The 14,815-nt window shown below is 35.2% G+C and overlaps 1 protein-coding gene across 1 annotated transcript in view; it reads right to left on the bottom strand.

Annotated features, from left to right (window-relative positions):
* Positions 1-8,463: 8,463 nt before the first annotated feature.
* The window catches only part of GTF2A1L (general transcription factor IIA subunit 1 like), a 54,139-nt gene continuing 47,787 nt past the window's right edge, over positions 8,464-14,815 (bottom strand). The window contains exon 9 of the mRNA XM_066267094.1: positions 8,464-8,571. Within this exon, the coding sequence (XP_066123191.1) occupies positions 8,464-8,571 (108 nt within the window). The remainder of the gene's footprint in view (positions 8,572-14,815) is intronic.

The following is a 14,815-nucleotide window of genomic DNA, read 5'->3' as shown; positions in this document are numbered from 1 at the left end:
TGGGGTTTCGATGTATGGGATCATATCATCTGCAAAAAGTGATACCTTTATTTCTTCTTTTCCAATATGGATGCCTTTTATTTCTTTGTCTTGTCTGATTGCTCTGGCTAGAACCTCTAGTATCACATTAAATAAGAGTGGAGAGAGTGGACAACCCTGTCTTGTTCCTGATTTAAGAGGGAAAGCCTTCAGTTTTGTGCCACTTAATATGATGTTAGCTGATGGTTTCTCATATATGGCCTTTATCATGTTGAGATATTTTTCTTCTATATGTTGAGAGTCTTAAACATAAAATTGTGTTGTATTTTATCGAATGCCTTTTCTGCGTCTATTGATAAGATCATGTGGTTTTTGTTCTTTGTTTTGTTGATATGGCGTATTACGTTAACCATTTTACGTATGTTGAACCATCCTTGAGATTCTGGGATGAATCCCACTTAATCATGATGTATTATTTTTTTAATATGTTGTTGTATTCGATTTGCTAGTATTTTGTTTAGTATTTTAGCATCTGTATTCATTAAAGATATTGGTCTGTAGTTTTCTTTTTTTGTGCTGTCCTTGCCCGGTTTCAGTATGAGGGTTACGTAGGCCTCATAAAATGTGTTTGGAAGTATTTCTTCTTCTTCAATTTTTTGGAAGAATTTGAGTAGAATAGGAATCAAGTGTTCTTTGAATGTTTGGTAGAATTCGCTAGTATAACCGTCTGGTCCTGGACTTTTATTTTTGGGAAGGTTTTTAATAGTTTTTTCTATTTCTTCCCTACTAATTGGTCTGTTTAGGCTTTCTGCTTCTTCTTGACTCAGTTTAGGAAGGTTGTCTTGTTCTAGGAATTTATCCATTTCTTCTAGATTGTTGAATTTAGTGGCAAATAGTTTTTCATAGTGTTCTACAATAATTCTTTGTATATCTATAATATCCGTGGTGATTCATCCTCTTTCATTTTGGATTTTGTTTATATGAGTCTTTTTTATCCTTGGTAAGTCTTGCCAAGGGTTTGTCAATTTTGTTGATCTTTTCAAAGAACCAGCTCCTTGTTCTATTAAGTTTTTCTATAGTTTTTCTGTTCTCTATTTCATATATTTCTGCTCTGATTTTTATTATCTCCTTTCTTCGGCTGGTTTTGGGTTGTTTTTGTTCTTCTTTTTCCAGTTCCTTAAGGTGTGAAGTTAAGTGGTTCACTTGGGCTCTCTCTTGTTTGTTCGTATAGGCCTGAAGTAATATGAACTTCCCTCTTATCACTGCTTTTGCTGCATCCCATAGATTCTGATGTCATATTGTCATTTTCACTTGTCTGTATATATCTTTTGATCTCTGAGCTTATTTCTTCTTTGACCCATTCATTTTTTAAAAGTATGTTGTTTAGTTTCCACATTTTTGTGGGATTTTTTCCTCTTTTTTGCAGTTGAATTCTAGTTTCAAGGCTTTATGATCAGAAAATATGCTTGGTACAAGTTCGATTTTTCTGAATTTGCTGATGTTGTTTTTGTGGCCCAACATATGGTCAATTCTTGAGAATGATCCATGTACAATGGAGAAAAATGTATACTCTGTCACTTTGGGATGAAATGTCCTGTAGATGTCTATCATATCCAGGTGCCCTAGTGTTTTGTTTAAGGCCAACATATCTTTATTGATTCTCTGTTTGGATGACTGATCTAGAGCCATCAGCAGTGTATTGAGGTCTGCAAGTATGATTGTATTTTTGTCAGTTTTTGTTTTAAGGTCAATAAGTAGCTGTGTTATATATTTTGGTGCTCCTTGGTTTGGTGCATATATATTAAGAATTGTTATGTCTTCTTGATTCAGTGTCCCCTTAATCATTATGAAATGACCATTTTTGTCTCTGAGTACTTTTGCTGTCTGATAGTCAGCATTATCAGATATGAGTATTGCTACACCTGCTTTTTTTTGGATGTTATTTGGAGTATTGTTTTCCAGGCTTTCACTTTGAATGTTCTTATCCTTGTTGCTTAGATGAGTTTCTTGTAGGCAGGATACAGTTGGATTTTTTTAATTCATTCTGCTACTCTGTGCCTTTTTTATTGGTGAGTTTAATTATTTACATTTAGTGTAATTATTGACACTTGTGGGTTCCCTATTGTCATTTTATACATTGCTTTCTATTAGTTTTGTGTTTTGATTCTTCTCTTTTGTTTTTCTATCCTTTGTTTTTGTTTGGTTGTAATCCATACTTCTTTCCTCTGTTGCTATCTTTTATAACTCATGTGCTTCTGTAGTGGTTTTTTCAAAAGTGGTTACCATTAAGTAATGAAAAGTTTTCCTACCCTGTTCATTGTAGTATACTATCTTGTGAGTTCTTCTGCACTCCATCATCCTTTGCTACTGTTAATCTCTGTCCTCTCCCCCCCTTTTTGTTTTTTTGTCACAGTTTAAATTTGGTTTTATTGTGTTCTTCTTGGAGCTTTTACTTGCGGTATTGTTTTGTTCTTTGTATCTGGTTGGAAAACCCCCTTTATTAATTCCTGGAGTGGGGGTTTTCTGATGATAAATTCCCTCATCTTTTCTCTATCTGTGAATGTTTTTATTTCTCCTTCATATTTGAAGGATAGCTTTGATGGGTATAGTATTCTTAGCTGAAAGTTCCTCTTTTTCAGGACTTTAAATATTGGGGTCCACTCTCTTCTAGCTTGTAGAGTTTCTGTTGAGAAATCCGATGATAATCTAATAGGCCTTCCTTTATATGTTGTATTCTTCTTTTCCCTGGCTGCCTTGAGAATTTTTTCTTTGTCATTGGTTTGTGCCAATTTCATTGTGATGTGCCTTGGAGTAGGTTTGTTGGGGTTAAGAAAACTCGGAGTTCTGTTTGCTTCTTGAATTTGATGCTTTAGTTCTTTCCACAGGCTTGGGAAGTTCTCATCTATTATTTGTTTGAATATGTTCTCCATTCCATTTTCTCTCTCTTCTCTCTCTGATATACCTATTATTCTTATGTTAGTCTTTTTTATGGAGTCAGACAATTCCTGAAGGGCTTTCTCATTTTTTTTAATTTTTGCATCTCTTTCTTCTTCTCTCTGTTGTGCAAGTTGCTTGTCTTCTATTTCACTAATCCTACCTTCTATCTGGCCTGTTCTATTAGCTAAGCTTGTTACCTCACTTTTCAGCTCGTGAATTGAGTTTTCATCTCTGTTTGATTTGTTTTTATAGTTTCATTTTCCTTGGTGATATATTCTTTGTATTTGTTGTTTTCTGAGCTCCCTAAATTGCCTTTCTGTGTTTTCTTGTATATCTCTGAGTATTTTTAGGATTTCTATTTTAAATTCTCTGTCATTTACCTCCAAGGTTTCCAATATATTAAATTTTTTCTCCATAGATTTTTCCTCATCTATCTGTGCTGTCTTTTGTATCCATGATATTCGATTTCCTTTTCCTTAATGGCATCTGAGGGTGGTTTTGTTGATAGTACTTTGCATTCAGTGCAGGACTTCTGGAGGCTCTAGGATAGATTTTTCTGTCTCTGGTTGAAGATCTTGTTGAAATTTTGGGGAGATTTATCGGTATTGCTCCTTACAGCGCCATTTCTGACATCACTCCCCATTGATTGCTTCTCATATGTGCATTGACCAGGGGGCTCCAGCCGAGTCAGTGACTCCTTGCTCAAGCTAGTGACCTTTGGGCTCAATTCAGCAACCATGGGGTCATGTCAATGACCCCATGCTCAAGCTGATGAGCCTGTGCTCAATCTGGCGACCTCGCGGTTTTGAACTTGGGACCCTCAGAATTCCAGTTCAATGCTCTATACACTGTATCACCACCAGTCAGACTATAATTTAAGTTTTACCATAAAGAATTATAGTTCACTGTTTGCCTCATTCTCATATCCTTTTATTCACTAAGACCTCCCAGTTATTCCTTTGAATTATATTCCACATCAGTTATCTATTTTGCATTCCTATTGCCACAACCATATCTCAGGACATTTCCCCTTACCTCTGGGGTCCTACCCTATTTCCCTCACTTTTATTAATATCCAATCTTTCCCATGTCCACACTCTCATACTTACAACTACTGATTAATCTGTCTAATATTCTATTTCATCTTAATACATACCTGCCAAAAATGCTGAGCAGCTCATCATTACCTATAAATTTAAGTTTTCTCTTCCAGTTTAACATTTAAAAAGCTCCAGAATCCACCCTCAAATACGCTCACTTTAAGTTCTGTTTTTCTACATGAAACAAATTGTTCCACTTACTTTTCCCTAGCCATGACCTATACTCCATTCTGGTAGCCATGACAACTTTCACCACCTGAAACATCTTTTTCCTTACCAGTTCTCCTTTTGCACCCTTTAAGACCCTCTACTACAGGTTTCCCTTCTTTATTAAGCAATCCTTAATCCCCAGCCCAATCTACTAGAGTCAAGACACCAGCTTTCCTGGAAATAAAAGGCAAAAATAATATGCAACCCACAATGTTTTCACTCTTTGCACATCTTTAGCACTTGTCACCTGTAGCACCCATTTGTCTTATTCTACACTGCTGGGTAATATTCTCTTTACATGAACTGTATATCTCTTATTTCACCTATGTTATAGATTTCTCTAGTGATACACTCTTTTGTTTTTCCCACTGTATCTACTCTAAAGCCTTACACATGGTAGGTGGTTAATATTTTTTTACTTAATTCATTCATAACTGAAATATAAAACAATCATAAGGGAAGCCTTCCCCCCTTATGAGATGGTCTCATAGAAAGTGGTGTATTCTTATGCTGTATAATCTCATATATAAATAATAAAAACATCAAATGCTCAAGAAATTTATATTTCTAGCTTTTATTCACAATGTTTGATACTATCACTAATAAGTTGCAAAATGACTAAAAGGGGTTAATCAACCTAGAATCACTCATCTTGTCTTACAAAACATTTTCAAAAGGTGTTTTGTCCTCTATTCCTACCACTTGGTTTTAGTTTCTTCAGAAAGGTATTAACTTCATGTGTAAATTAAGAGTCTTTAGGTAACAAAGACTTTAATAAATGTGTTCATAATTGGAAATAATCTTTTCTCTGAAATGTGCAATATTTTTATTAATATTGAGTTTCTTTCTAAGAGTTATTGCCATGGGCTTACTATTTATAATTTAGGTTTGTAGTTATAAATCACAAAGTTCCCACCTGGATTAGAGTATATTTACTTGAAAAACAGCATAATATTAACCTACTAACATGAGTCAGAAGAAAATTCCCCACAAAATTTCCCTGTTCACCACTTTAATTAACTGCTGCTATTCAGTCTAAAGTTTTTCAACACAACTTAAATGACTGAAACAGAGAACCTCAGCCAGAATTGGAGTCTCCTAACCTATGAAGTCTGAGGTATACATATGATTATTTACATGTATTATAGCACATTGAATAAAATAGGTAAAAAAATGTATTCTAGCCAAGGCCAGCTTGTCAGTCCCTAGACACTAACTATGCAAACTCAGCATGATCTTAGCCTACAGGGAAAGGTAGAAAGTATGTAAGAAACCACTGTACCATGGGAGCATGAAAGTTTGAATTGGGAATTATGATAAATGAAATTTGTGAAAGTATAATGTAAGACAGCAAATATAACTTCTATAATTGTAACCTCTACCTATAAATGAGTATAGGGTGACATTTGCCAGGGTTTTGTATTTATAAGAACTTAGAACCTACTTTTGGTATTTTCTAATATTCAACAAGAAATGTTTAGAGATGGTGAAGAGACTCCTAAAAGTAATATCATATCAAAGCCTAGTCTTGGATAAACTGCACCAACTCATATGGCTTAAAGAATAATTTTTGCCCTGGCCAGATAGCTCGGTTGGTTAGAGCATCATCCTAAAGCTCAGAGGTTGCTAGTTCGATTCCTGGTCAGGTCAAATACAGGAACAGCTCAATGTTCCTCTCTCTCTCTCTCTCTCTCTCTCTCTCTCTCTCCCTCTCTCACTAAAATCAGTAAAATTTTTAAAAATTCTTTAAAAAAATAATTCTTTTGGAATAAGATTTGTCTCACTTTAACACATGCATTAAAAATGTTTAAATATAAATCATGATCCATCAGTAGGTAATGAAATCAATGTTGGGTCAATAACATCATTTTTTATGTGCAATAGAAGAAAATCAAATAGAAAATATGAGAAGCTATCATGTGCTAAAGATAAGCATGATTTTCTGAAATTTTTGTTTCATTTGTTATGTGTATCTATGTACATGCAAACATATACCTGTTATTAAAGTATATTATATAAAAATTGTGAAAATCACTCATTTAAACAACTCAAGAACCAAAATTTTTCTGGCATTATTTGAAACTAATAAAAGGACAATGAGACCAAAGTAAATGAGTAATCTCTTAATTCTCTGCAATCACCACCAAAACTACCATCATTTATATTAGCATACAGGATAATTGTTATTGGATTTTGTTTTATTTTGTGGTAAGCCAACATTTAAGTTGATTTACTTTATTTTTTTTTAATTTTTAAAAGATCAAGGACATGAAGGCATGCAAAGACTCAAATATGACAACTGTGCCTTTTTTCTCACCACATAAATAAAGATGACCTCTGTAATAATAGTATCTGCAATATGCTACTAAAAAAATCACTGAAGTGACATTTTAAAATTCAGTGGAAAAAAGAAATTTTAGAAACTACTGTCTCTCCCAAACACTCAAACCAAACCCCAAGTGAATTCACTTTGTCAATAAAATTAGCCCTTAATTTGAATTAAGGTTTGCGAACAGCACACACAGAGTGCCTGGAGGAGCCTGGGAAGAGGAAGCAGGACAGACACTAGAGAGTGTAAGCCTCAGCCCTGGAGGGGCATTTCAAGGACAGACACAAAGAAAAGTGCCCTCTTTTTGCTTCCCATGTAGAATATATGGTCATTCATGGTAGGCAACATCCATGAAGAGAACTCACAACACCTGGAAGTTTTCAATAGGCAGAGAAGGATCTGGAATAGCAGTGGTGGTAGGGTAAAGGATAACTACTGAGGATGAAGAGGACATAGCTGGAGAATCTGTTTGGGACCAGCCCACTTGTAGTACAGACTAAACCCTCGCATAGCTGCAATTTTAGACCAAAGATAGTACCCCACATATGTTGTCCAAGGCCCAGAAGAGATTTATCCAGATTTTGAAATAATCTCCCAGTAGTAGCTGAGTTCATTGGACAAAACAAGTGTCAAAGTAAATTAAACTCTATAATTGGGGTTGCCTCCAGAAAAGAAATGGGGACTTCACTGTGTGACTGCCAGATTCAGGTATTTAATCCATAGGGACCTTTCACAGACCAAAAGACCAAAGCCACTCATCCCAGCTCTGATTTCTGTATGAGAGTGTGTCTTGAAGAAAACTGTTCAGAGATGAAAGTAGGGATCCTAAGTTTAGAGACCATGTATACTCGACCCCCTGAGAAGCAGAATGAGGAGGGAAATGTTCCTTTGATGGATTTGAATGTACTAAGGAAGACAGAATTAAGAAATAGTTTTGGGGATGATTTGCTTTGTTTTTACTGGTGCAATAAAATGAGAGCTATTTATTTATATTTACATTTTCTCTCCCTGATTTTAGGACAGTTACCCAGGTCTTCTTGTCACAAATAAGATTAGGCAAGCTCTTCTGGCCAAAGTAGAAGTTCCTGAAGAAAATATCTCCTCCTGAATTTTGTTTTAGAAAGCCTAAACTCAGTAAGGGAATTCCCTGTTAAGAAAAGGAAGAGAAGTAGTATCTTTGAGAGAGAAAGTTTGCAAAGTGGTCTTGCACTATAAGAAAAATAGAAAAAAATTAAGGAGAGAGGGAAAACCCACTATGACTAGGAAGGGGTCAGAAGTCTGAGTTTCAAGAAGTAGAATGGGAACCTAACCTACTGCTCCCTCAAAATTCCCCAGAGAGAAAGAAGGATAACAGAAAAATGACGGGGCCACAGAATAAGCTCAGGAACCCTGGCATCAACAGAGATTTTCATGTTCCTGTACAGATGGGCTTAGCAGAGGAATTTGCCTCCATGGGACCACCTAGGCTTGCACAATCAGCATATTGCTAGCAAGGAGTATAGACTAAAAGACCCACAGACGTCTTCAGGAATATCCCACTACTTACTTGGTGAGAAATGGAACACCAGCCCCAATCGAATAACTGATATTGACTTTACAATGAAGGGGAGTTACAGTCTGACTTAAATTCAAGATGAAATAAATGTGGCATCTCTTCCTGCTTCATCACACCTGATGCATCTATACTTTGTAATAGTAATGATGGTTTTTAAAAAAACGCTTTCAAGTTAGTAAATAAAAGCAATATAAAATTGTATATTTGTATCTGCATCTGAATTATATTTTATTGAATTCCATACAGTGAACTAAATATTTGAACAGCTCTGTGGACTATATTTAAAGAAAAATAAGTTTCACCAAACATAATATAGTCCACTGATGTTTATGATTTATTGAGCTCATTAAGTTTTACCACTCTGCATCACCAATGGCTTTTGCAAATACATAGTCTCTCCCTCCAAAACACATAACACCATCTTTCAAATAGAATTTCCATTTGTTCTTGCTTCGATGAACCTGGAGGGAGAAAAATAGTCTAAATTAATAATTTTAAAGTCAAAAGATTAATATTTACATTTATCTGTGCATCACATGTGATTATTCTGACCCTAAATGGCACTGCTTTAAAAATAAGACCTCCTCAAGATAACTCCTATCTTTGAAGAGTTTATATTTTAGAAAGGATGGGAGAAACAGAAACCTAGTAAATATATAAATTATATAGAATACTTAAAGGTGATAACTACTATGAAAAGGTGGGCCTGACTTAGGAGGTAACATCAGAACGAAGACTTAAAGAAGTTGAGGTATAAAGCCAGGAAGATATTGACTGGAGAGCAGTTAGCAAAGCAAACAGAACTGCTAGAGTCCTGAGGAGGGGCATGCCTGGAATGTTCAAGAACAGCAAACAGCTCAGGATGTCTGCAAAGAAATAAACAAAGAGGATGTAGTTAATATATCAGAAATCTTTTAAAGTGGTGTTTCATTTTGAAGAAAAAAGTCATAATAAAGCACCAAGCAAAATCAGAAGATATAGCTTACAATCTACTAGATTCTATCAGCTATTCTTTGAATTCAGTAGGTCAGCCTAGACACAGACAAAATAAAAACTAGGAAATCCTACTATCTCAAGTAAGAAATTATAAAATCACTGTTACCTTTGGGAAAACCACAAATGACTACCTATTTTAAAAACCTTAGAAATGTATGATCTGAAGTCAAGGGTAAAAATTAAACCTAGTTGTTGATGCAAATAGTGAAAGCAGGAATCAGAAGTCTGTGATTACTATTCAGAAGCATTTTGTGGAAGCATAAGGAAATAGAAAGGATAAACCTCCTAATGTGTAAAAAGAAAGTCCTAATAATGAAAAACTTCCCAATATTGAAAAACCTCCTAATGTGTAAAAAGAGAAGTCCTAATAATGGAAAATTTCTTGTCAAAGTTTGATTCCCAAATTTTCACTTGCATATATCTTAAAGCATCTCAATACAACAGTGACAACAAAATCCTGAACTCAGAAATGGTGATAAAATCTGACCAGTATTAGAAGAAAATAATAGCAGTAACAACTCTTTCAAGTAGATTTATCAAGTACTGTATTACATTTATGCTAGAAATTCAATAAAGATTCAATATTAGGAATTTATTAATATAAAAACTATATTGCTAGACCTGAGGCGACAAATCATATAATCATCTCCAATAATACTGAAAAAGCACTTGATAAAACTCATGCATTTCTTTATTTTTTAACTCAAAATAAGAATCAAAGACTATGTCCTACACACATAGGTGCGCACACGCACATACACACACACTCCTACTTCAGCCTGAAAGTTATTGACTTAATGCTTACAAAGTGAAAACCTAAATGTATCCCCACTGAAGTCAGGACATAAATAATTACAGCCACTGTTATCCAACTTTTCACTCTAGAGACACTAGCCAATACAATTAGACAAAAAGTCAGGATATAAGAATTGGAAAGTATGAAATAAGTTTGCAGATGCAATAACTACATGTATGAAAAACCTAAAATAATTTTTAAAATGACTAAATAAGAATTATTCAGTATTGCCTGATTGATGATGGTACAATAGATAGGCCACTGACTTAGGACCCTGAGGTCCCAGGTTCAAAATCCCAAGGTCATCAGTTTGAACGCGGGCTCATCTGGCTTGAGCATGGACTCACCAGCTTGAGCACGGTGTCACTAACTTGAGCATGGGATCATTGACAAGACCCCATTGTCACTGCTTTGAGGCCAAAGGTCACCGGCTTGAGCCCAAGGTCACTGGCTTGAGCAAAGGGACACTGGCTCATGTGGAGCCCCCCACCCCCAGACCAAGGCTTGTATGAGAAGCAATCAATAAACAACTAAAGTGACACAACTATGAGTTGATACTTCTCATCTCTCTCCCTTCCTGCCTCTTTCTCTCTCCAAAAAAAAAAAAAAAAAGAATTCAGTATTGATACAAAATATAAAGAAATTCATAGCCTTTATGTATATAAATAACAATTAAAAGACATAAATAAAGAGCTCATTTACACAGCAATAAAAGAGAAAATAGCTAGGAATAAATTTTAAAAATACTTGATCTACTGGTACCATTCAACACACTCTCCTTTTAGCTGCTAGGACACTTCTGGTTTTCTACCTAATTCTCTAGCCAACTTCTTAGTTTTTATTTCTTTTTCTTTTTTTTAAATCTCTTAGTTTTAGCCAGAGACAAAAGGAGAGAGAGAGAGACAGGAACATCAATCTGTTCCTATATATGCCCCGACCAGGGATCAAATCAGCAACCTCTGCACTTCAGGCCAATGCTCTAACCAACAGGACTATCTAACCAGTGCTTAATTTTCTTTACTGATTACTTTTCATTTCTCTTACCTCTCAATTTTAGTGCATCAGTAGTCTTCTTTCTGTTTATATCCACTCTCTTGGCTATCATAACTAATCTCATGGCTTTAAATACCATCTAGATGCTGATGGCTCTCATAATTCATATCTCCTGTTCACACTTCTCTCCTAAACTCCATAATCTCATGCAAATGCTTCAAGCATCTCTTCTTGAATGTCAGACAAATTTAAAACTAGGACACAGATAACCTCACCCCCAAATCTCACAGTCTTCCCCATCTCAGTGGAAAAGGACATGCATTCTTCTAAGTGCTCAGGCCAAAAATCTTAGAGATATTCTTTATGCTTTCTACTCACACTCAGACCAGATCCATCAGCAATTAGTTCTACCTACACAGCATACTCATTTTCCAACCACTTCTCCCAGCTCCACTACTGCTATTATTACTCTTGTCTAAGCCACTATCCTCTCTCACCTGTATTAAGGTATGCCATAACTAGTTTCCCTGTTTTCACCCTTGTCTCACTTCAGTCTATTATAAACAGAGTAGCCAGGGGTAGTCCTATTAAAAATATAATCAGATGTCATTTCTCTGCTCAAAACTCTCCAATGACTTCCCATCCAAAAACTAAAGTCCTTAAAATGGACTATAAAATCCTGTTCTTCACCTCACTTACTGCTCTGACCTCCTCATTGTTACCTGAACACATAAGTATACGTCTACCTCAGCACTTAGGTTTTACTGTTCCCTCTGTCTGAAATGCTTACATACCAATATCCTCATGGTTTATTCTCTTACCTCCTTTTGATCTTTACCCAACACATTCTTCTGGACATCCCACTTAAAACTGCAACCTATTCCTCCTTAGCATTATTAAAATACCAAATTCTGTTAATTTAATGTGATTTCAATGAAAATACCAACAGACTTTGTTTTGAACCAGACAAGCTGATTCTGAAGTCAGTACAAAGAAATAAACATAACATCCAGGAAAATTCTAGAAAAGAACATGATGAAGAAGTGCTAACCCTTCTAGATAACTAAAAACCTCAATAATTAAACCAATGTAGTACAGGCCCAAGAGCAAACAATAAAACATAAAATCAAAAAGTAGACCCAAATATATATAGAAATTTAGCAAATGATAAATCACTCTTCTATCAATGTGGACAAAACAGACTTTTCAATAAATAATGTTAGGAAAATTAGGTAGCCACCAAGAAAAAAAGCTGGAATCACATGCCACACATTATACTCCAAAAATAAACACCAAATTGATCAAGAACTTACATTTTAAAAAATCAAAGAAATACTAGAAGAAAATATGGTGAATCCTTTTAAAATCTTGAAGCAAGAAAGAATTTTCTATTCATGACTTAAAACTTAGAAATCATAAAGATAAAGGTTGACAAATTCAAAATCTGCATGAGCCTGACCAGGCAGTGGCGCAGTGGATAGAGTGTCGGACTGGGATGCGGAAGACCCAGGTTTGAGACCCCGAGCTTGACAGCTTGAGCGCGGGCTCATCTGGTGTGAGCAAAGCTCACCATCTTGGACCCAGGTCGCTGGCTTGAGCAAGGAGTTACTTGGTCTGCTGAAGGGCCACGGTCAAGGCACATATGAGAAAGCAATCAATGAACAACTAAGGTGTTGCAACGAAAAAACTGATGATTGATGTTTCTCATCTCTCTCCGTTCCTGTCTCTCTGTTCCTATCTATCCCTCTCTCTGACTCTCACTGTCTCTGAAAAAAATAAATAAAATTCTTTTTTAAATCTGCATGAAAGAAAGAGAAAGCACTGAGGGCGAGCTGAGGAAAAAGTATTTCTGCATATATCAAGGCTAGTTTCCCCCAAAATAAAAGAACTCTTAGAAATCAATAGAAAAGATTATGAACAAGCATTCACATAAAAGTAAATACAAATGGCCCTTAAACAAAAAGTTAAAATTTTCACCAAGATATCATTTTCCACATTTCATAATAACAAAAATCCAGGTGTCTTATTATACTCTGTTGGCGAGATTGTAGGAAAAGAAATCCACTCTCAAACATTGTAACGGGAGTATTTATTAGACTATCCTCCAAGAGAGCATTTTTGCAGTATCTAACCATATACATTTGCCCTTTAACCCAGTAATCTCACTTCTGGGGATTTATTTAATAGATATAACCACACAAATAAAATGTCCTATGTACATGGTCATTCAATAGCAAACACCTGAAAAATAACTCAAATATTCATCAATAGAGGACTAGTTAAATAAATCTTAGTAATTCTACAATGGGATGTTATATATAGCTATAAAAATACCAGCATAAAGATCTCCAAGATATACTGTTACTCCTTTAAAAAACAAGGTACAGATGTGGTGGCGCAGTGGATAAAGCGTCAACCTGGAAACACTGAGGTTGCCGGTTCAAAACCCTGGCTTGCCTGGTCAAGGCACATATGGGAGTTGATGCTTCCTGCTCCTCCCCCTTCTCTTTCTCTCTCTTTCTCTCTCTCTCTCTCTCCCCCCCCCTCTAAAATAAAATATAAAAAAATTAAAAATAAAGAAAAAAAATCTTTAAAAAACAAGGTACAGAATACAGTATTGTCTGTGCTACCTTTCAGGCTTGTACTTGAATCAAGAGACTCTGTAAATATATTAAGGGACTAATATAACTGATTATTTATTTGTACTAAGGCAGGGACAGGAGCTACTGGTAGGAAGCACAAATGGTGAAAAAGTGGGAACCAAACTGCATAGTATACCTTCTATAGTGTTTTCTTGTTTTTAATTATGTGTATGCTATATCAATTCAAAACACAAAACATTCATATATATATATATATATATGGTCTACCGGAAAGTTCTGTCCGTTTTTGGAATAAAACAAAATACAAATTCTTCTGACTTAATTCATGTGACATCCATCTTGAATATTTCCACACCAATCCTATCTTCCTAATATGGTCCAAAATGGTTTGCTGAGCTGAATTAAGCCTTCTGTGATCTCCGATGTTGTCAGAAAAGGATCTTGCTCCAACATGGTCTTAACAACATCGTCATCGATCAAAGATGGTTGCTCAGAACATGGCTTATCAGAAAGGTCGAAATCACCTGTTTCGAATTTTTCCAACCATCTTCTGCATGTCCTATCAGAAACTGTACCTTCACCAAACACTTTCAATAAATTTCTACATGCTTCTGTAGAATTTCTTCCTTGTTGAAATTCGTATACAATACAGTGGCGTAAATGAACTTTATCAGTAGCCATGGGTACACTATCGCTTCACACATAAGACTAATGTGAATCAACTTTGTTTTAGTTAATTTGCTATGTCAGTATGTATACATTAAGTGATAAAAATAGAGAGGCACACATGCTCCAAATAAACATGTGCTTACGTGTCAAAACTTGTGATAGAAACGGACAGAACTTTCCGGTAGACTTTATTTATTTATATAAATATATATATATATATATGGAGAGAGAGAGAGAGCTACTATGCTACACAATTAGCAATAACTTATTGTACTAGCATTTGAGGGACAAAGTCAGCTATAAACAAAAGTTTGAAAGTGTTAAATGAAGATGCAACGTATTCAAAGTTTCACATCTAACTATAAATAGTGTCCAATTTATAGCATAGACTACTCCCATCTATAGTAAAAGGTTTCATTTCACCACTAATCTTCCCCATGATGTCCTTATTACTTTACCCTTTATAATAATTTTAGATATACACTAGGCTTCTGAAATAACGTGTCCATATGCTTTAAGTAGTTAATTCTCAGTCAGCATGTTGACCAGTAACCTTTACTTAACCTTTCCTCAGTGCACATCTTAATATTTGCAAACTATTAACCCAATTGTTAACATAAATTTTAAAGGTAAATTCCATATGCTAAT

This window comes from Saccopteryx bilineata, chromosome 3 (assembly GCF_036850765.1).
Source record: "Saccopteryx bilineata isolate mSacBil1 chromosome 3, mSacBil1_pri_phased_curated, whole genome shotgun sequence".
NCBI lineage: Eukaryota > Metazoa > Chordata > Mammalia > Chiroptera > Emballonuridae > Saccopteryx > Saccopteryx bilineata.
Note: the sequence above shows the minus strand (reverse complement) of the source record. Positions and strands in the feature narration are given on the sequence as shown.